Raw genomic sequence first — 20,668 nt, 5'->3', positions numbered from 1 at the left:
CATGGGGCCCAGATTCCAATGGGCCTTGCGGTGTAACCTTGACGATCGCACCCAGTTTCTTGCCCACTGTTGACTCCCTCAGCATTAAAGGTACTGTACTGCCCTGATCTTTTTGCCTGAGGAGAGTGGAACTGTATTCTTGTTTTCAGATCTCAAAGCTGTTCCTGAATCTGAATTGAGAACGGATTATGTTAAATGGCAGGAGGCCACCCTTGCTGTGGGGCAGGGCACGCTGCTTCCATGGGACTCCCATCCTTTGAAAGGGACCAGAAACTGAAGTGGGGTCTTCTACATGAACATTAGGGAACCAGTCATCTAAGGTACAGAGCTCCTGTCGCTCCCATTAACTGTTAGGAGAGCTACAGAGATTCAGTACTTGAGAAAGCTAGACCCTTAGCACTGGTGCCCTACTTCATTTTAAATGCACACATCACACTTTGTGCTGTCTGTAGAAAAGCAGGTCATCTGAGTTTAAGTCAATGCCTGGTTGGGGGTGGGCGGAGAGAAAGCTTTTAAGATCACATAAACAGCAGCTGTTTCAGGTGGAAGCTTTTGAACTGACAGTGTTTAGGAAAAGCTGGTTCAGGTTAAAATACTCATCTGAATCTTTGCACAGAACTTCTTAAACAGGTGGGGGGGAATAAAACCCCAGTGACTTGTAATCAGGAGGAGGAGAATGGCACACTCTCATTTTTTCCAGCACTATGTTACCATAAGGAAATCTCCAACTAGCTTCACTGAGGTGGCCACAGCTGGAACTGCAGAAACTCGGCCTGGTCATTTCAGAAAGAACGGACTCCTTGCTCCTGCTGGCAGCTTTCAGACTGTAAAACAGAGCAGTGTCACTTTCAGTGCATGGGGGGAAAGTATCTAAGATTATTTTTAGTGAATTGAATGAGACAGCATGGAAGGAAACAGCCCCATTCATTGGTGATGGCAAGCACGGTGTTGTAGGGACTGACTGGGACTGTGTACACAAGGGAACTTGTGCCTCCCAAGCACATCATCAAAATACATGGGCCCAGCTCTGCATTTAGCCCACCATGTAGTCATGGGATAACATTTGATCACTCTTAACTTGGGCTGCATTTGATGTGGTATCGTTCACAAGAGTGATAAGACACTGAGCCTATCACCTGATCCCTCCAATCCCCAGGAAGGTGATGGTTGCCTTATTTTGTGTCCTTACCCTCCAGTAGCCTTATTTTAAATGGTCAAGGCTCAAAAGGGTTATTTCAAGAATTAAAAGAGTAAGTTTCTAAGTAGTCATGCACGTCCCCCTCCTAGCTACCACGCTAGATTCCCAAGGAAGAAACCCCCCAGGCATTGGTTAGAGTTTTTAGGAAGCTTTTAAATTTGTATTTAGGCAATAAGATCTTTGAAAGAAAAATGAAGCACCAAAACCTCTATATGTAGCACAAGGCATTTCTTATTTGGGGAGCTGAGAGGCAACAGTTCCTGTTAGATTCTACAAATTCTTACATTTTGAGTCATAGGACATATACTTTCCAAGGGACATGTTCCCCAGGTGCCATGGAACCCCTACTGCCTGATGCTCCTAAACTTCTAAAGAAAGTTCTTTTTCTGGCTTTTACACCTTTAAGGGTTATATTTTCAAGTATTTTCTCCCTACAACCATAAGGATTCTTTATCTTTAAAAAAAAAAAAAAAAAAATGAAAGCAAATATTCCAGCATATTTGTATGACCCAGGGTCTAGGACATTAGGAAAAGCATCAAATATTACAAGACTTACCATAAAACCATAAGCCTTAGTAACTTCTAAGTTATCATACATTTCTGAGTTACATTAAACTCCTTAGCTGAAATAGCCCCTGAGGGCTAGAACAAACCCCTGCCAAGACTAAGCTCTCCCAACTAATTACCTTTACTAGAAACAATAAAGCCCTAAGTATTTTTACCAGAGGAAAAGATAGCCACAAAATTTTGTCTGTTGGTGCTCAGACACCATTTTGAGTCAGGTGAAGAGGGCTAATTGGCCAGAACCTGTTAGGGGGTGGAGCTAAGGAACTATAAATCTTCCTTCAGAGCTGAGGCATTCACTCCATTCTGGGAGATTAGTCTAGAGAGGAAGTGTGTTCCTATCCTGAGTAGTTGGGGCTATGCTGGGTTTTTGCCTAGGGAAGGGCTTGTTTTGGTTCTGAGGGACATGCTAGTTTGGGAGGTTTAATCCAATAAAGGTCTCTGTTTTAGCTCTGAGGAGTTTATTCCAATTTAGGAGTTTAATATGGCTTAAAGTTTATTTTAGTTTAGAAACTTACTTTAGGTGAGCTGCTTTCTCTGGCTTGGAATTTTAGCTTGCTCTAGTCTTGAGAGCTAGAGAATTCCAGTTAAAAGGTTGTAGTTAGAAGGTTTCCAACCTCTTAGGGAGGCCTTTATAAAGGCATACTTATTTCTTCTGAAGCTGGTAGTGGAGTCTTGTGATCTAAATGACCATGTATCCTTGGAAGTCTTAAATCAAAAGAATTTATTTTTCTATATCTCTAGTGGACTCCATTTTTTCTTTCTGTTACTGAACTTATGAGTCCAAGACGTTCAGCACACCTCTGACCAGTACAGTAGGACACTATAGTTTCCCCTTTTGACCTGAGTGGTTAGCCAATATTTGAGGCCTTGCAGAGTTGTAGCTATTAGGAGGAGAAATTGATGATGGAATCAAATATTCCTTTGATGCAATCCTATTTATTTACAAAGACTGTACACAAAGTCCTATTTCCTGAACACAGTAGGAAACAGCAAGCAAGGAAAGTACCTGCTGTTTATCTCCGAGTCTGCCCCCTCCGATCAGTTCCATCTCCATGGAGCTCTGTCTCTCTGCGCCTTCTCAGGGCCATGCTTTTGACCAGGGGTCAGCAACCTTTCAGAAGTGGTGTGCCGAGTCTTCATTTATTCACTCTAATTTATGGTTTGGTGTGCCAGTAATATATTTTAACCTTTTTAGAAGGTCTCTTTCTATAAGTCTATAATATATAACTAAACTATTGTTGTATGTAAAGTAAATAAGGTTTCAAAATGTTTAAGAAGCTTCATTTAAAATTAAATTAAAATGCAGGGCCCCCCAGACTGGTGGCCAGGACCTGGGCAGTATGAGTGCCACTGAAAATCAGTTTGCGTGCCGCAGGTTGCCTACACCTGCTTTTGACCATTTATCTTGCTTCTTGCTGTCTACTAGCTTTTCTCCCATTTTTTGCCTCTCAAGCCCACCCTGCAACCAATTCCCTAGCTCCTGTGTTTACCACCAGTCCTAGGGAAACCCCTCAGATCACATGGCTTGCCCTGCTCAGGCTTTACCATGTGGCCCAGTGCCTTGGGCAGTAACTTCCTATTGTTTCCAGCTATCACTACATAAAGCAGCGTTTAATTGTTCCTTCCATTTAGCCTGAAGGAAAGGGGGTTTAGCACATCCAGCAGCTTTAATCAGGTCTGTGATTGTTTATATATTGAAGACCCACTTGATGGCAGCTACTAACATCTTCCAGCATAACACTGTTACAAATTGCTTTTATCATACAGTTTTGACCACCTCACCTGTTCTCTGCTAACTAATCTAGCTCCCTTTAGGACTTATTCTCACATTCTCCTAACAGCCACCATTTCTAAAAAGTCAATTTGCCACCAAGACATTCCCTTCTCTTCCACAACTGTAACTTTTTTGCAAAATGACACTGTCCTGAAGAACAATACGCAGCCTTGCACCACTCGTAGTCTTAGAAACAAGAGCTTTATGCCATTAAAGAGGGGAGATTTCTAGGCTTCACAGAGACAAGTAGCACTTGCTACTGCCCTGGATATCACAAGATATCAGACTTAAAAAATGTTATGTTTGTTTAAAGAAAAGCTATTTTAGGTCATTTTTAGAGACATTTTGTTTTATGAGCCCTGCACAGTCCATATGTATTGTTATACATGGCTTTTCAATTGAAAGGGTACAAGAAATTGTCCCAAAATGAGTGCTTTAAATTTTTTTTTTTTTAAATCTGTAACACACATCCATGGGCAGAACATATGAGGGATTGGTTCAGTTATCAAGATTTTATGGCCACTTTATTAGGATGACCTGCATAGCCCTTGGCTTTAGCATTCATAAGTGATTCTTCCATTTCTAATTCTTGCCAATAGAACCTTTCCACTACATCATCAGTATTCTCTGTGTGTATGTACACACACATTCAGCGAAAGTAATATAGCTAATCACTGAAATTTTCCTATAAGCAAATCGTTTTAGATCTTGACCAAGAACTTTATCATCTGCAGTTGCTCAGATCCCCCATACCATACGCCACAGGCTTCAGTGTGACCAGTCGAGCACAATCAAGATGGCATGATGGCTGTAACTTATTGCCAGCACAAGATGAATGATCACTCAGGTCAGGGCAGCCTCCATACTGTGAGCTGGCCTTAACCTGGGAATTGAAACCGGTCTGAGACTTTCAGTCTCATAACGGCCCTGGAACTGAGGAACCACCGACCATATCTGAGAAAATAAACATTCCTCACCTAGAGTTAGGTCATGTTAGTACAGTACATTTAATAGACAGCCCTTGTTCTCCTCTCAGGCAGCTGTCAGGAATTAGGCAGAGGAAGGTGGCCAATATATTAAAGTGCTTAAAAGCAGGAAGAGAAATGAGGCCCTCACATCCATCTATTGTAAAGTTGCCACTTGAGCATCCTGAGTCTATGGCTCTTAAATGGGTTATGCTTAGCTGATTCATGTAAGAGAAGGGCAAAAACAAGCATTGTTAGATGAATATCTGCTGGGTGCATTTGGTGTCTCCTGAGAACTTCCAGGACCAACAGCAAGTCATTCTCAGCAAAAGGCCTTGATCTTTGGAATTTGTTTCCTGCAGCCATCTACCACAGTCTGGGATTAGTGACCTGGGTCACTTGGTCCATCAGATGTAGAACTAGTACATGAGGGCAGTGCAAATGCATCTAGGTGACTTTTGTAATTTACTGTCAGGTTCCTGGATGATCTGGTCCCGGGTACCGAATAAATAAACCAGTCACACAGCATGATCACCAACAAAATTATTTACAGAGTGTCAGACTGTTCTGTCAAGTGTGATGCAGCACAAAAACATGCAAGACCCTCTTTGATATTTTGTGTGTGTGCGTGTGTGTAAAGGACAAGAAAGAGGCATGAAACACAGACCCAAAAAGCATTTGCTTTTGTTTGCTCTCTGTCCAAGTAAAGCGTTTCAGTTCTTCTGAAGCCAGCACCATCCCACTGTCTGCCTCATAATCCTGAAAAAGATTAAAAGCCTATTAGGCATTTAATGAAAAAAAGTTAATTTTTAAAAGAAGCACATTCTTATTGGGTCAAATTTTCAAAAGCAACTTAGGAGTTGATTTTCCATGAGATCTGGGCTTCTGAGTGCCTATGTTACTTTTGAAAATGGGTACCCATTGTGTGGCAATAATGAACACATGAAATGAACATGGCTGCAACGTTTTAAACAAAAACACCTATGAAGTGTCCAGCTCTGTTTCCAGCAATCCAACTCACTGTGTTTGGTCAGCCACCCGTGCGGCCAGCCCATGGGACAGCAGCAGCAGGGATGGGGGAATTGATATGGCAAACCTGAGCGTGGAGCTGAACCTCAGTCCATCCCCTAAACGTTTCAAAGGTTTGGTTTAATTCATATACGTACCCGTCATTCACCCTGCTCCTGTCTCTCATCTCCCTCTCTACAACTCCACAAGGCCTAATAATTTAGGGAGCGGGGGAGGCAAATGTTGACTCATAGAGGGACATATTGCCAGCTTACCAGGCTTCTAGCGAGCTTGCCTAAAATGGAGTAGAATTCAGTTGCTTTCTTCTTTACTGATACAGAAGTGCAACCACAAAACTAGAAATCTCACTCTGCATGGTCAGGCTGCTCAGATGAAGATGGAACACAGGACACCAGATTCTCTAGTCTGTTGACTACACCTTCATATCAAAGGAGAAGGTGGTTGCAGGCCATGTTATGGAACCCGGTGGTCCGTTCTGCTCTTCATTTCTTTTCTTCAGATCTTCGCCTATTACAATATTGTTTATAAACAACCTAACTTCTAAGAGCAGACAATGCTGCACTGCACAGACACACGGACAAACTAAATGCCCCTTTTACAAAAAATTAAATGTAAATATATGAATAAAGAACATACTGTTCATTGTACTTGGAGTATCACTTACATCAAATACAAAGGTATCCTTGGGCGAAAGCTCTTCAAAGGTATTTACCCTCTGGGGTGGCTTCATTTTGAAGGTGTTTATGTATCTATTCAACAAACAAGCAGAAGACAGATATCAAGAGGGTTTTTTTTAGGAAACCTCAGCGGCTATGCAATAAAATGAGTTGTGCATAAATAGGGACTGTTCTTTCATTTTAATATTTTAAAATGTATTTACTTGTTTGACGGCTAAATGGTTTACATACGAAACCCATTGTATGTAAACACTCATTAACTTGTGATTCAGTGGCCATGAGGGAAGGCTTCCCCTTTTCCCTCTTCACCAGGTCTTTTATCATCTCTTCCCTCCCCACAATCTACCAGTACATACCTCTCTGCGTGACTGTGTCCATATATCACTCCCTTAGCTTTGAAGATTTCATTACTGAGCTCAGAAGCTCTAGCAGCCTCTGCTGGCCCTCATCCACAACTGATAATGTGGGGGTTATCTACCTCAGAATGCACTGCACACTCCAGAGCATGTAGACTTTCAAATCAGTGGCAGATGGTGATGGGAAGGAATGTAGTGGGGGCACCTATTGGAGGGTTATACAGAGGTAGTGCGAGATTCATGGAGAGGCAGGGAAGGACCAGATGCCATTTCAGCATGCATGGAGGAAGAGAGCAATTAAGGGTGATCTTATTTAAAAAAAGTAAAGTTTTGAGTCAGATCATGGAGATGGCAGAAAGTTCAGGGTGATTTTTAATTGTTTTCTCATCCTAATCCAAACCATGCCTGAGGAGAAGTTTCCTCTACATAGTTAATATAAAGAAAAACCTCTTGGTATTTTTTCTCTTACCCAGCATTTTCAGTGTTTTCACAGTTTGATTTTGGAATTGAAATATCTTCACTCAAATTAGAGTTGACTGAGGTGGGACTTGAGTATGCAAATCTGCTATCTGCTGTAAATATAGTATTCAAAGGGATATAGTCTTTGCCATCCTAAAAACACAAAAATATATTTAATTACAATAAAGACAGTCCAGGATGTAGCTAGTGTATATACAGTAACATATTGATGCCATTTAGTTCAGTACCTGTTGCACATTTGCTTGAAGCAGATCCCCTAACCTTTCCACCAGTTCAGAAAATCTTGGTCGTTCATTGGGGTTCCCATGCCAACAGTCCAACATGATTTGATACCTGGGAAAATAAAAACAAAATGAGCACATTTTGTGGTAACGCACGATACGTTCCTCACCGGGGCATATCAAACAGCTCCAGGATTTTTATGGTAGTGTCGTGTCACTAGATTTAATTATTGTTCCTCATAATGCATTAATCTGGAAAAGCCAGAAGGATTTCTGCATTTTAACAAGAAAGATGTCCAGCATTACCAGGGACTGTTATTGAAAAGAAAAGAGCCAATCTTCAGAAAAAGACTCCTCCTTGGGGGCAATCAGAGGATAATTTAACCAACAGCTCCTAAAAGATATTTTTTTATTCCTAGTACAGCTTTAAACCATGGTATGGAGCATTTATTATCTGGTAATGGAAGGCACCGTAAGATGACTCATATGAATGTCTCACTTCCTTGTATTGGTCAAGTCTAGTTTTCCTTCCTGCAATAAAATATTTGAAACAACAAAAAAGTTCTTAAGTGTCAGTAGGATAATAAAATTAGCCAGTAGGTTACACTTCCAGAGAGGATTAAGTCTGGTGTGTATCCTTTTACTCGTCCTTCTCCCGTTTTTTGTAACTGTTGCTATTTAGAGTCCTGTTGATGATCTCAGTACGTGGGATGCGGACAAGGCACCATAAAAACCTTCATTCTATTTCCTTTTGCATAGGGAGACACGATGCATTCGATGTCTGTGCTTTCCCCAAATGACAGACGTGCAGAATAAAGTGCATTCTGATTTCTGTGATTCATCCAGAACTGACATGATCAACAACAAAAAAATTTCTCACAGGCCTAGTATGTTGTGACTTCTTGTATTATTCATTCATCAGATACAAGTGCAGTGCATTTGTTTAAAGATTACATAGGCCAAGTGCTCTGATAGGACTCTATTGTCTAAATGTCAATTGTTGTATCTATTGAAAGCACTTCTCATCTTTATCTGAGATGAAATCAGGGCTCTGAAAGGCTCAGGTGATTAGTAACAGTGTATGGAGCCTTTCATCTCTAGGTCATCTACCCAGCGAGGCAGAGACTGAAAGTTGCTATCATTTGATGACCAATTTGGTGGCCTATGTAAAATGAGTCATCACTTTTAGTCCAATTCCTAATGGATTGTTGTCTGCATAGTTGATAAAACTGTTGAAGACCGCAGAAAGGCCAAGGACTAAAAAAGCCTGGAGACCCTTTCACCTTTCCTTACTGTTAGAAGTGGTCTCCAGAAAAGCTGGGGGGATGCTTGAACTGTTACTGCCCAAGTTAATAAAATGATAATACTTGGCACTTGTATGGTGCTTCTCAAGCAGATATGTTAATCATTATCAAACTTGGATGGATATAAAGAGGATATCCACGGATTTGCATGGCTCTGCATATAGGAAAAGTAAACTCACATTTCTGATGTTGCATATTCTGGGGCCCGCATCCTTGTGCCTTCTTTTAATCTGCTGCAGAAGTCTTCATCTATTTGCACCCCTGGATAAGGAGAAGCACCTAAAGGTAACAGTGTATGAATCAGTACTTGGACCGAGGTAGGTAGATTAAGTGTCTATACATGTATAGTTCTAGTGTTATACCACTGAACACATAGTCAAGGGGCCTGATCTTGTAAGAAACCAAGTGCCTTCAACTCCCATGGATGCCAACCCAAGTTACAGGCATTTAGGCCCAGATCCTCTAAGGCAGGGCCGGCTCTAGGTACCAGCAAACCAAGCACGCGCTTGGGGTGGCACAACTCTAGAGGCGGCATGGCGGCATTCCCGGGATGGCACTTCGCTCTGGGGTGGATTTATTTATTTATTTATTTTGCTTGGGGCAGCAAAAAAAACTAGAGCCGGCCCTGCTCGAAGGTATTTTAGAATCTTCGCTTCCATTGAAATCAATGTCCCAAGCTGTTGACAGCAATGGAAGTGAGGAGGCTAAATATCTTTGAGGCTCTGGGTCTGGGTCTTTTGAGGCTCTTGCTGGATCAGATCCATGAGTATTAGCAGCACTTGGCTGGATTTAAAGGAAACGAGCAATTCAGTTTTAAAATAGATACTCAATAAAAGGAAATGCGATTTATCTTCTCTTTATACCTAAGAACTGTTAGATTCCTCAATATATACAAATACTGCCCTAAATTCTAATAGACACAGTCTCACCAACTCCAAATGTGCACACAGCATGAGTCAGCCTAAAAAATCATGACATTGGTTTATCAATCGTGATTTTTTTAAAAATAAAAATACAGCAACATTTGGGTTCTTTGCCTTTTGGTTTCTGAGAGCATTTAGGGTGCACTCGGGCCATTCAAACTTTTCTCCACAACCAAAAAGACTTTGAAACTTACTTTAAAAAAAATGAAAGCTGAGGTTCTCAAATAATTACTTGAGTCCAGGAGCTGGGGCTTTGAGAGAAACACCAAACATTGCCATAAAACCACCAGAGTCGGCAGCACTGCCAACAACGTGTATTCAAACTAGTCAATGATTGGATGAGGGACTGCCTGGGGCTGTTTCCTCTACTGTTGTGTCAGTCTCTGTGTTGGACCCAATTAAGATTCTTCTCTTCTGAATGCTGTTGTTTCCCTTTCAGTATTGATTCTGTAGCCTACAGTTTTCACTTAAAAAAACATTGCCTCACACAGGGTTTTTATTTCAGATTCTGCGCTCTAGTTCGTTCCACGGCATCCGTTTCAATGTTCATTCGTCTGCGCCTGCCAGTGTAAGTAGGAAGCAGCTGTGAACGGTGAAGTGCTGACATTGTGTTGCTGAAGGGTAATTGTGGCTGGTAGATTTTTCAAAGAGTGGAAATAGACGGTGTCATTTTAAGCACATCTCAACACAGTGAAATTAAAGAGGTTCTGTTTACTGGGGCATTTTTGGTTTTGACTAGGTTTTTATTTGCTCTCAAAGGAAAAGTCAAAACCGATTAGGGGATTCTAAATCATTTGGAGCCAAATCCTAGACTCAGTGAGGTCAATTACACACTTCTAATGACTTCAGCAGGATCAGGGTTATGTCCTACGGGAATATTACGTGCATAGCAAAGGATCAGCGCTGCAGAGTTCACTTGCATGCATAGTCTCAGACTTCAGCATAACCATTCTCTTGGAGAAAAGGCTACAAGACTGGGCCCTAAGAGTTACACTGAGGGTCAAATCCTGCTTGCCTTATTTGCACAGACCCAGGGGTATTTACATATTAAAATGAAATGTTCAAACATTGACTTTACTTTCCTGTCAAGCCCTCAGTCTAGGATTCTGTGTTTCCCTTTCAAACAAAGCACCTGAAACTAGTCAGGCTGTGTTTGCCTCAGTGGATCAACTGTCATCTTATAGGGCGTGTCTTTGCAGTGAGTGACAGAGAGTCTCGGAGCCCAGCTCACCAGACTTGACCTTGCAGGGCTTGGGTTACTGCGCTACAAATAGCTGGGGAGACATTTCGGGTTGGTCTGGAACTCAGGATCTGAAGTCTCAGGAGTGGGAGTGGGCTTCAGAGACTGAGCTCCAGATCAAGCCACAACATCTACACAGCTATTTTTAGTGGAGTTCTGTGAGCCCAAGTCTGTAGACCCAGGTTCTAAGACTCGCTGTCATACATTCCATAGATGTACCTATAGGAATTCTGAGCCGTGGTCTTGGAGGGTAAATAAAGGAGAAACTGTTCAAATATTTCGGTTATCTAGTTATAATTTGTAACCTGGCACCAAGATTCAGTTATCTATTGGAGGTCTTACAAAGTATGTATCTTCACATTTCAGTTAGAATCATAGAACCAGAGGGTTAGAAGGGACCACAAGGGTCATCTAGTCTAACCCCCTGCTAAGATACTGGATCTGTTGTATCTAAACCATCCAGGACAGATAGCTATCCAGCCTCCTTTTGAAAACCTCCAGTGAAGGAGCTTCCACAACCTCCCTAGGCACGTCTGTGCTATTGTCCTACTGTTCTTACAGTTAGGAAGTTTTTCCTGAGATTTAATCTAAATCTGCTAAGCTGTAGCTTGAATCCATTGTCTCTTGTCCTGCTCTCTGTGGCAAGAGAGAATATTTTTTCTCCATCTTTTTTTATGGCAGCCTTTTAAGTATTTGAAGATCGCTATAATGTCCCCCCCTTAATCTCCTCTTTTTCCAAATTAACATATCCAGTTCCTTCAGCCTTTGCTCATATGACTTGCATTCCATCCCTTTGATCATTTTTGTCACTCACCTCTGGATCCCTTCCAGTTTCTCTACATCCTTTCTATACATTGGTGACCAAAATTGGACACAGTACTCTAGCTGAGGCCTAACCAGTGCCAAGCAGAGTGATACTATCACCTCCCATGACTTGCATGCTATGACTCTGTTAATGCAACCCAAAATTGCATTTACTTTTTTTGAAACAGCATCGCATTGGAGACTCATGTTGAGATTGTGATCCACCACAACTCCCAGATCCTTCTCAGCAGTGCTGCTGCCCTCCAGTAATCCCTGTATTTGTGCATTTGGTTTTTCTTCCCTAAGAGTAGCACCTTACCTTTTGTTTTTTGTTGAATTTCATTTTGTCTATAGCTCAGTTCTCCAATTTATCAAAATCCCTCTGAATTTTAGCTGTATCCTCAAAGGGTGTTTGCAACCCCCTAGCTTTGTGTCATCTGCAAATTTGACTGTATGCTCTCTATTCCTACATTCAGGTCATTAATACAGATGTTAAATAACACTGGACCCAGAACAGAACCCTGTGGAACCCCACTTGAGACCTCCTTCCAATCTGACATGTCCATTAATAGTTACTCTGTTTGTGGTTGTTTAACCAATTATGAATCCACCTAATGGTAGTTCTACTGAGCCCACACTTCTCCAACCTGCTTATGAGAATGTAATGTGGGACCAGGGCCGCCGAGAGCAGGTTCAGGCTCCAGTGAAAAAATTTTTTCGGGCCCCCCAGCAAGGGCGGACCAGCTAAACAGGACCGACGAGAGGGGGGAAGCCGGGCCCCATTCCGGACCGCCGGGCCCCGGTAATTTGTACCGGCTTCCCCCCCACTCTTGTCGGCCCTGTGTGGGACTGTCAAAAGCCTTGCTGAAGTCCAGGTATGTCATGTCCACCGCATTCCCTTTATCCACCGAACTAGTTACCTCGTCAAAGAAGGAAATCAAGCTGGTTTGGCATGATTTGTTCTTTGTAAATCCATGCTGGCTGCTAGTGATCGCTCCTTCATCCTCCAGGTATTTGCAAATTGAATGTTTTATACATTGCTCTAGTAGCATCCCAGGTATCAAAGTCAGGCTGACTGGTCTATACTTCCCCAGCTCCTCCATTTCCCCCTTTTTAAAGATGGGCACTATGTTCACCCTTCTCCAGTCATCCATGAGTTTGCAAATATTATTGCCAGTGGCTCTGAGATTTCTTCAGTTAATTTCTTCACCACCCTGGGGTGAATAGCATCAGGCACTGCTGAATTGTATTCATTCGAATTGGTCAGAAGATCTGTGACATCTTCTTTACTTATTCTGATCTGCATCCCTTCCCCTTCATTGTCTATGATAACTTCACTAGTCATCCAGTCACATGTTATTTTTTGTGTGAAGACTGAAGCAAAGTCGGCATTGAGCAGCTCCATCTTCTTATTACCTTCCGTTACCAGCTCACCTTCTCTATTGAGGAGCAGACCCACACCATCCCTGATCTTTCTTTATGGTCTGACATTTGTAGAGCCCCTTCATGTTGTCTCTAACACTCCTTGCCAGCTGCAATTCATTCCTTGCCTGGGCTTTCCTGATTCTGTTCCTACATGCTCGTGCTATTCCCATGTATGCTTCCTTAGTGACATGCCCCTCCTTCCATTTCCTGTATGTGTCCCTTTTGGGTTTTAGATAGCTAAAATGCTCCTCGTGCAGCTACACTTGCCGCCTGTGGCTGTTCATTGGTCTCATGTGGTTCTCCATGAAATTGAACATACAGCTACACACACACAACATAGATCATATGTACCTAGGATCAAAGGACTGAGCCAAGGCCAGTTGAAGTCAGCAGGCATTTTTCCACTGATTTAAATGGGCTATGGATTAGACCCTAACTGTTAATTCTCTAATTTCCATAATATACATTTAAACCTACCCAAGGAAAATATTTCCCACAGCAATACCCCATAAGACCACACATCACTTTTCGTATTGTAGATCTTATCAAATATGGATTCTGGAGCCATCCACTTAAGGGGAAGTCGTGCCTATAACAAAATGGAGAAGCCAGATAATTATTTTTAGTGGATTCAAAATTCAACCAGAGATGATAAAAAATATATAACCATGTGAATAGTTAACAGCGGAGCAGGATTTTATTGTATTGTTTTACAGACACCAAGAATACAATGAGCACTCAATCAACTAGAACATTTTATTCTCTCTTTTGCCAGGTAATTTGTTTTTCTATTTAAAATGAAATGAATTTTCCATCTACTCTATGTGGTGTAAAAAAATTTAAACTGAGAAGCCTATTACATTTTAATAGGGAGACATTTTCAATTATTCAAACAATCATTCTTGGTGCCTATTTAGTACTCTAAGTCTTTAAAGCAATTTACAAACATTAACTCCTGGAAGGTAGGTAAGATAAGTCTTGATTCTGCCAAGAGAACCACGTGGGTGGATCCCAGAAGCCACACCAAGCTCCATTCGCTTCAATATGCACAGGCACAGTTTGCCTGCACAGTTTTCACTGTATGATCAGGGCCATATTGGGTATGTCTACACTGCAGCTGGGAGCAAGCCTCCCAGCCCCGGTAGAGAGAGACATGCTAGCTCAGCCTGATTTTACAGGTGGGAGGCCAAACTTACTCCTGGCGCAACTCCATCAACTTCAGTGCAGTTATGTTAAATCTACCCCAATGTCACTAAGAGCGGAATTTGTCCCTGTGCATGTACACTGAGGGACACGGACCCCTTTTGGCATAAATGATTGCTTTCAAGAAAGCATCTCACTTTGACTGGCTTACTTGGTCAGGCTAGCCAAGAAACAAATGCCAACATGTAAACTATTAAAAGACCAGAGCTGTGAAATGGTCAGCATTTCCGAGCATTGTTTTTAAGGATGCAAATGGTCACTGTATATACAACACATCTGGATTGCTCATCTTCACATAAAATCTACGATAGCTTTCAGACCCTTTTAAGTGCAGGGAATGTAAACATTTACAGACCATTTTAATGAACAGTTTAAAATGATACATTATGAACAACTGGACAAACAAACCGAATGTTGACTTACGTCTCCCTTTCTCACATAATCAGGATTCTTATAAATATCTCTTGCAAGGCCAAAATCACAGATCTTCACTACATTGTTCTCAGATAAAAGGACATTTCTGGCTGCCAGATCACGATGAATACACTATAATAAAACAGTTGAACAATCAAACTGCATTTCCTTAATCCTACCCACAAATTTCCTGAATCTTTCCGTTTCCTTTTTTTAAAATTATTATTATTCGAAAGATCATATTAATATTTTCTTAAGGAAGTTGACAAAAGTTTATATGAAGTTATGTAAACAATGGGCAGTTCTTCACAAACAAACATTTTTCCAGACCAAAAAGTCATGAGTCTTTAATTTGTTACATATTACCAAGGTAGGCATTAAACAGTTTTGTGCTCTGTGGCTAATATATCTTGAAAAAAAAATTCTCTGAATGAATCAGCTTCAACCACAGTCTTCCACCTTAATCCTGTGTTTATAGTATGAAGACTTGAATAAACACATGCTTATATTTAGAACATCAAGAGGGAAGCCACCCTTCCTTTGGGAGTTCTGCCAAGGAAAGGTGTCAGTAAAATACAGACATAATTTCACCTCTCCTGAGTCTGATTCTGCTGGAGAGGAATATCCAAAAGGGTAACACTGACCTTTCTGGATGACAAGAACTCCATGCCTCTAGCCACCTGAAAACTGTAAGAAATAAGATCTTCCATAGTGAGGGGCCATTTGTAAAAGTCGTCAGAATCTGGAAGCAATTTAACACATACTAAGTTAATAAGGTGTTTTTCCTAACTGCCGCTGTTACCCAGTAAGTTCACTCTTAGTAGAGTGGTGCTTGGACATCAACCCACTGCCACCACCAACAAAAATAGTATTTGCTTTATACTCTGTTACTCCAGTATTTTTCCCAAAGATAAAGAGAGTCAAGAAGAAACAGTCACACATTTTCCTGTCAGATTAAGTAACCCAGTAAATAATCTTTTTTTAAAAAACTTCTAGCTTCTGGACATGACGCTGTGAGCATCTCCCATGGATGTTTATTACGGTATAAATGAGGAAAAATTTTCAGAGATGCAGAGTACATTGTAAAAATATCACAGACTGTGTAGGAACAGGAAGGAATTAATACCTACCCTCCTCTTCCTCCTCCACATCACTCAGACTTTTATCTTCCTGAAATCCGGAGCTTGCTAAGCTCTCGCTGCTGGTGACACTAGCCAGCCTTTGTTTTTTGCCTTCCACCAGCTCAATATCTTTTTTCTCTTTCATCTGTCCTACTTGCAATGACGCATCCTTTAAACAAACAGAGGGAGTAAGAGATACTGTGTCAAAGTTGCAGGAGCTGGATGAATGAAATCAGTTCAGCCAATGAAATAGTCTCATCTGTGATCTGTTACTAAAATCTTCCTCTTCCCTCTGTGGGTGTGATGCTCACATAGGCAAGCACGGTCTCAAGAATGGCTGGTATTGGACTACTCATGTAACTAAGTGCCCACCAACACAAATAAGGTTGGCACTATTGGGCCCCATGGTTGTGACAAAGAAAGAACCCACTAAACTGAGTGAAACCAGCAGATTCCACTGCAGGGAGTATGGTGTGGAGGCACAAGGGATCCACAATCTTTTATTCTTGACGTTCGTATTCTCCATGCATTTTAAAAAAAATAGTTTTAAACCTTTGGAAACTTTCCTAGCCGCATCTCTTGCATGTTCCTATCAGCACTGATATCAGGGGGTCATGCTGCTTTTCCTGTGCTTCTGTTCCCTAAACCAAAGCTCTAAACCCACCCATCGCTCAGCGTGAATGATCTTGCTTGCATAGAGGGAGGACACCCATTGAAATACAAAGCATCTGCTTCTTTACCTTGTTGGGGAAGAAAAAATTCCTTTTGCTTTTCAGGTAGTTTGATAAGTTTCCATATTTGCAGTATTCAACAATCACCATCAGAGGCCCTGAGCAGAAGTCAAGAACATTTTCAGTGGCGTAAAATAAGATATAAGAAATGAGTTCTGAGGAACAGCGAAATCTCTCCTGCACCCAACTAGCCCTAGTTCCCAGCATAACAATTAGCAATACATTTTAATGTAGAGGAATCCATGCCTGAAGGACTCTGGACACCTTCACAAAATAATAACGGTGCTGAAAATTAGGGATGGGCCAACACAAAACCCTGGATTTGGGTTCTCATTAAAATTTTGCAGCCCCAGCACATCTCTACTAAAACAAAATAGGGTGATGTATCCAGAAGGAATGATTTCTCACTTACTGGCCACTTATACTACGTCTACACTGCAATTAGACACCTGTGGCTGGTCCAAGCCAGCTGACTCGGGCTTGTGAGGCTCGGGCTAAGGGGTTGTTTAGCTGCAATGTAGACGTTTCATGCTGCAGCCTGAGCTCTGGGACCCTCCTACTTTGCAGGGTCCTAGAACCCGGGCTCCAGCCTGAGCCCAAATGTCTACCCCACAATTAAACAGTCCCTTAACCCAGGTCAGCTGGCATGGGCCAGCCATGAGTTTTTAATTGCAGTGTAGACATACCCTCTGTATCAGTATATCTCAAGAATGAAAATTCAGAGTCAGTGGCCATTTCTGAAAACCCCTGCCTCTTGTCCTTCCTATACGATACTTAATCTAGTCAGCACTTCTAGTCCTGCTGATCTCAATTGCTGGGCTTAGGGCAACAAGTGGTCCCTTATTTAGGATGCTCCTATATTCAAGCCTTTAAATACTAAGACCAAAAGGAATGTGTAAAAAAGGGGAAGGGGCCAGCAGTTATTTGGGTAAATCTGACTCCTTGTTTTAGCTGAGGGTGGACAGAGCTCATCCATGTGAAACTGACAGAACAAGCCAACAGCTGGCCCCTGGATGACATTACAAAACCGACACAGTCAAAAGACTATTATCCAGAGAATATCTCAATCCATGTTTAGCACAGTACAAATTCTTTTACCACCATTTTTTGTGCAAGCTCCTAGCAGGTTCACAATATTAAGATGATGCCCAATGTGTATCAGGATTTTCAGCTCAGTCATCAGCGCTTTGTATTCACTTGCTGTGGCTCCTTCTGCGAACACAAAATAATGCCAGTGTATAAAGATAGTTTCATTTGGGGATCTATGCCACCACCTACCAATTGTCCAGGTTTTACACACGAAATAATTGTCATCCCTGGATACACTTCCATGTATTTGTGTTCTCTTTTCTACCCCTCCCTGCCTAGCTGCCTTTTAATTGCAGTGAGACACATAAAGAATTAGTCACTGCTAACTTCCTCCCAGTATTATATTTAACAGTGTGCTGGGTCAGCTTTGGTGCTGTGTAGGGGTAGGAGGGTTGGTCTGGTAGACTCGGCTCAAGGGACTTGGGATCAGCACCTGGACCAAAACCAGACTTCCTGTGTGATCTCGTGCAAATCATTTAATTCACCTTGTGCCTCAGGCCCCCACTCTGTCAAATGGGGATAGCGCTGCCTTCCATCACAGCGGTGCTGAGGATAACATCCATGAGTGTGAGGTGCTCAGATACTACAGTGCTGAGGCCATATAGACAGACAGATATGGGTATTCTACAGATATCTTCTCCCAAATCCCCGACTGGCATTATGGAGCTGAAAATCAGTGTTTCACAAGAATCCTAAAGCCATGGACTATCCAGCTGACTATTCTTAGATCTTCAAGCACATACATTCACATGCTGGCCAATCCATTCTGTTACTAAGGGTTAGATTCTAAGCTGGCTGACATAGGCTACCCACCCTTTGGGATCAGGTGCACAGGGATAAGGGACTTTGCACAGCTCCTTACTCCCCACCACTACAGGTTGGAGAGGAGTGAGTGAAGTCTTGGCTCCAGTCACCCACCCAACATGCTGACCAGAACTGCTGAGTTGGCATGGGGCTGGGTGGGCAGTAGTTTATTGCTGGTGTAGGTCAGCAGAAAGTTACCACACCTCTGGAGCAGTGAGGAACAGGAAGGGAATTGTATTACCCTAACCCACAATTCCTTCCTCCAGGATGCTCCCATGAAGCACAGCAGCAATGCACCACCCCCTACTAAGGTATTCGACTTAGTAATGCACAACATTTTCATTACAAAATGAACACCGTACAATACCAATATGGCACATGCTAAATGGATTAAGAACTGGCTAAATGATAGATCTCAAGAAGTGGTTGCCAATGGGGAATTATCATTGAAATGGGGTGTTTCTAGTGGGGTTCTGCAGGGATTGGTACTTGGCCTGATGCTATTCAACATTTTCATCAATGATCTGGAAGTAAAGATAAAATCACGACTGATCAAATTTGCAGATGACACAAAGATTGGCAGAGTGGTAAATAATGAGAAGGGCAGGGCACTCATACTGAGTGACCTGGATCACTTGGTAAGAGAGGCCCATTCAAATAAAATGTGTTTTAATACACGCAAATGCAAAGTTTTGCATCTAGGAACTAGGAATGCAGGCCAGACCTACAGAATTGGTGGACTGTATCCTGGAAAACTGATTTTGAAAAGGATCTTAAGGTCATAGCAGACAAACAACTCAACATGTGTTCCAGTGCTGTGCTATGGCAAAAAGGGATAATGCAGTCCTTAGAAATATAAACGGGAGTGGGAGTAGGGATGTGATTTTACCTCTACGCAGCATCGGTGAGACTGTGCACTGTTCTGGTATCCACATTTTTAAAATGACACTGAGAAATTGAAGAGAGTGCAGAAAAGGACCCCAAACATCATTTAGGGGCTGGAGAAAATGCCTGACAGAGAGAGGCTTAAAGAGCTCAGTCTGTTTGGCTTTTCAAAAAGAAGATTGAGAGGCAACTTGATTAGCAGGTAATGACCTTCACGGGGAGCAAGTACTAAGTGCTAAAGGGCTCATAAATGGAGCTGAGAAAGGCATAACAAAAAGCAATGGCTGTAAGCTGAGTTAAAAGGAGAAATAAGGCACAAATTTCTAACAGGGAAGGTGATTAACCATTGGAACAAACTACCAAAAGAAGTGGTAGATTCTCTACCTCTCAGTATGTTCTGTGGCCTGCGATGTGCAGGAGGTCGGACTAGATGATCATGATGGTCGCTTCTGACCTTAAAATCGATGAGTCTATGTTATTGGGCTTGATACAGGGATAACTGGGCAAAATTTAATGGCCTGCGTTATTCAGGAAGTCAGATTAGATAATATGAGGGTCTCTTCTGGCCTTAAACTCTATGAAACTATTAATCGTACTATGGGCTGTGTTCTTGGGATACACTGTAGCCCCCAAACCACTCTTCCCTTTTTATTTTTCCTGGTGCTTGCACTAGTGGGGGCCAGATTTTTAAATGTGCTCAGAAGCAGCAGCAACCAGCTGCGGAGTGCGTCTGAAACCCTGGCCCACATGACGTTTCACCAGCACTTTCACTAGAACCTTGTGTTTCAGTTTAAGGGCTCGCCATTTAGCTTGAAAAGTCGGATCTAAACTGAAACGTGAGCTATACAGCCTTCGTGGGCGTTCAGAATAAACTCTTGCTTTTGAATGACACGCAGAACAAGGCAGGGGAGCGGGGGAAGGGGGTAACCATTGCAGTATATGTTCCAACACAGCCCTGCAGCAGAATACCTTTCAGCATTTTCACAGCAACTATTCTGCACGTGGTGGAATTTTTAATTCCAAAAGCAGCTGCCTCTACCACTTTTCCAAACGCCCCACATCCAAGTGACTTTCCTGTACAGAAAACAAATTGTGGAGATACACATATGTAAACAAACGAACTTGTGGTCATTGAAACCATTCATACATATTGAATAACAAACTGTGCTCTGCAAATCTTCCTAAGTATATTTTCACAAAAAGATAACGCTCTATGGTCACTTTTTAATGGGCTCCCACATAGGTGAACTAGAATGTGGTCAGAAAAAGTGACTCTAAACAAATGCCACTCTTAGCAGTATTTGCAGTATTGTTGTAACCATGTTGGTCCCAGATTAGAGAGACAAGGTGGGTGAGGTAATAATTTTTTTTGGACCAACTGCTGTTGCTAAGAGACAAGCTTTCCAGCTTACACAGACCTGAAGAGGAGCTCTGTGTAGCTCGAAAGCTTGTCTCTCT

The 20,668-nt window shown here is 42.0% G+C and overlaps 1 protein-coding gene across 1 annotated transcript in view; it reads right to left on the bottom strand.

The window, feature by feature from the left end:
- Positions 1–622: 622 nt before the first annotated feature.
- FLT1 (fms related receptor tyrosine kinase 1) overlaps positions 623–20,668 on the bottom strand; it is a 145,856-nt gene continuing 125,810 nt past the window's right edge. Inside the window, exons 18-30 of the mRNA XM_065397601.1 lie at positions 20,180–20,284; positions 17,531–17,644; positions 16,442–16,530; positions 15,711–15,870; positions 15,225–15,322; positions 14,590–14,712; positions 13,441–13,552; positions 8,751–8,850; positions 7,274–7,379; positions 7,036–7,178; positions 6,198–6,282; positions 5,172–5,263; positions 623–824 (exon numbers count right to left, since the gene is read on the bottom strand). Coding sequence (XP_065253673.1) covers positions 623–824; positions 5,172–5,263; positions 6,198–6,282; positions 7,036–7,178; positions 7,274–7,379; positions 8,751–8,850; positions 13,441–13,552; positions 14,590–14,712; positions 15,225–15,322; positions 15,711–15,870; positions 16,442–16,530; positions 17,531–17,644; positions 20,180–20,284 — 1,529 coding nt within the window. The remainder of the gene's footprint in view (positions 825–5,171; positions 5,264–6,197; positions 6,283–7,035; positions 7,179–7,273; positions 7,380–8,750; positions 8,851–13,440; positions 13,553–14,589; positions 14,713–15,224; positions 15,323–15,710; positions 15,871–16,441; positions 16,531–17,530; positions 17,645–20,179; positions 20,285–20,668) is intronic.

The sequence above is a fragment of the Emys orbicularis genome, chromosome 1 (assembly GCF_028017835.1).
Source record: "Emys orbicularis isolate rEmyOrb1 chromosome 1, rEmyOrb1.hap1, whole genome shotgun sequence".
Lineage (NCBI taxonomy): Eukaryota > Metazoa > Chordata > Testudines > Emydidae > Emys > Emys orbicularis.
This window is presented reverse-complemented; position numbering and strand designations above follow the sequence as displayed.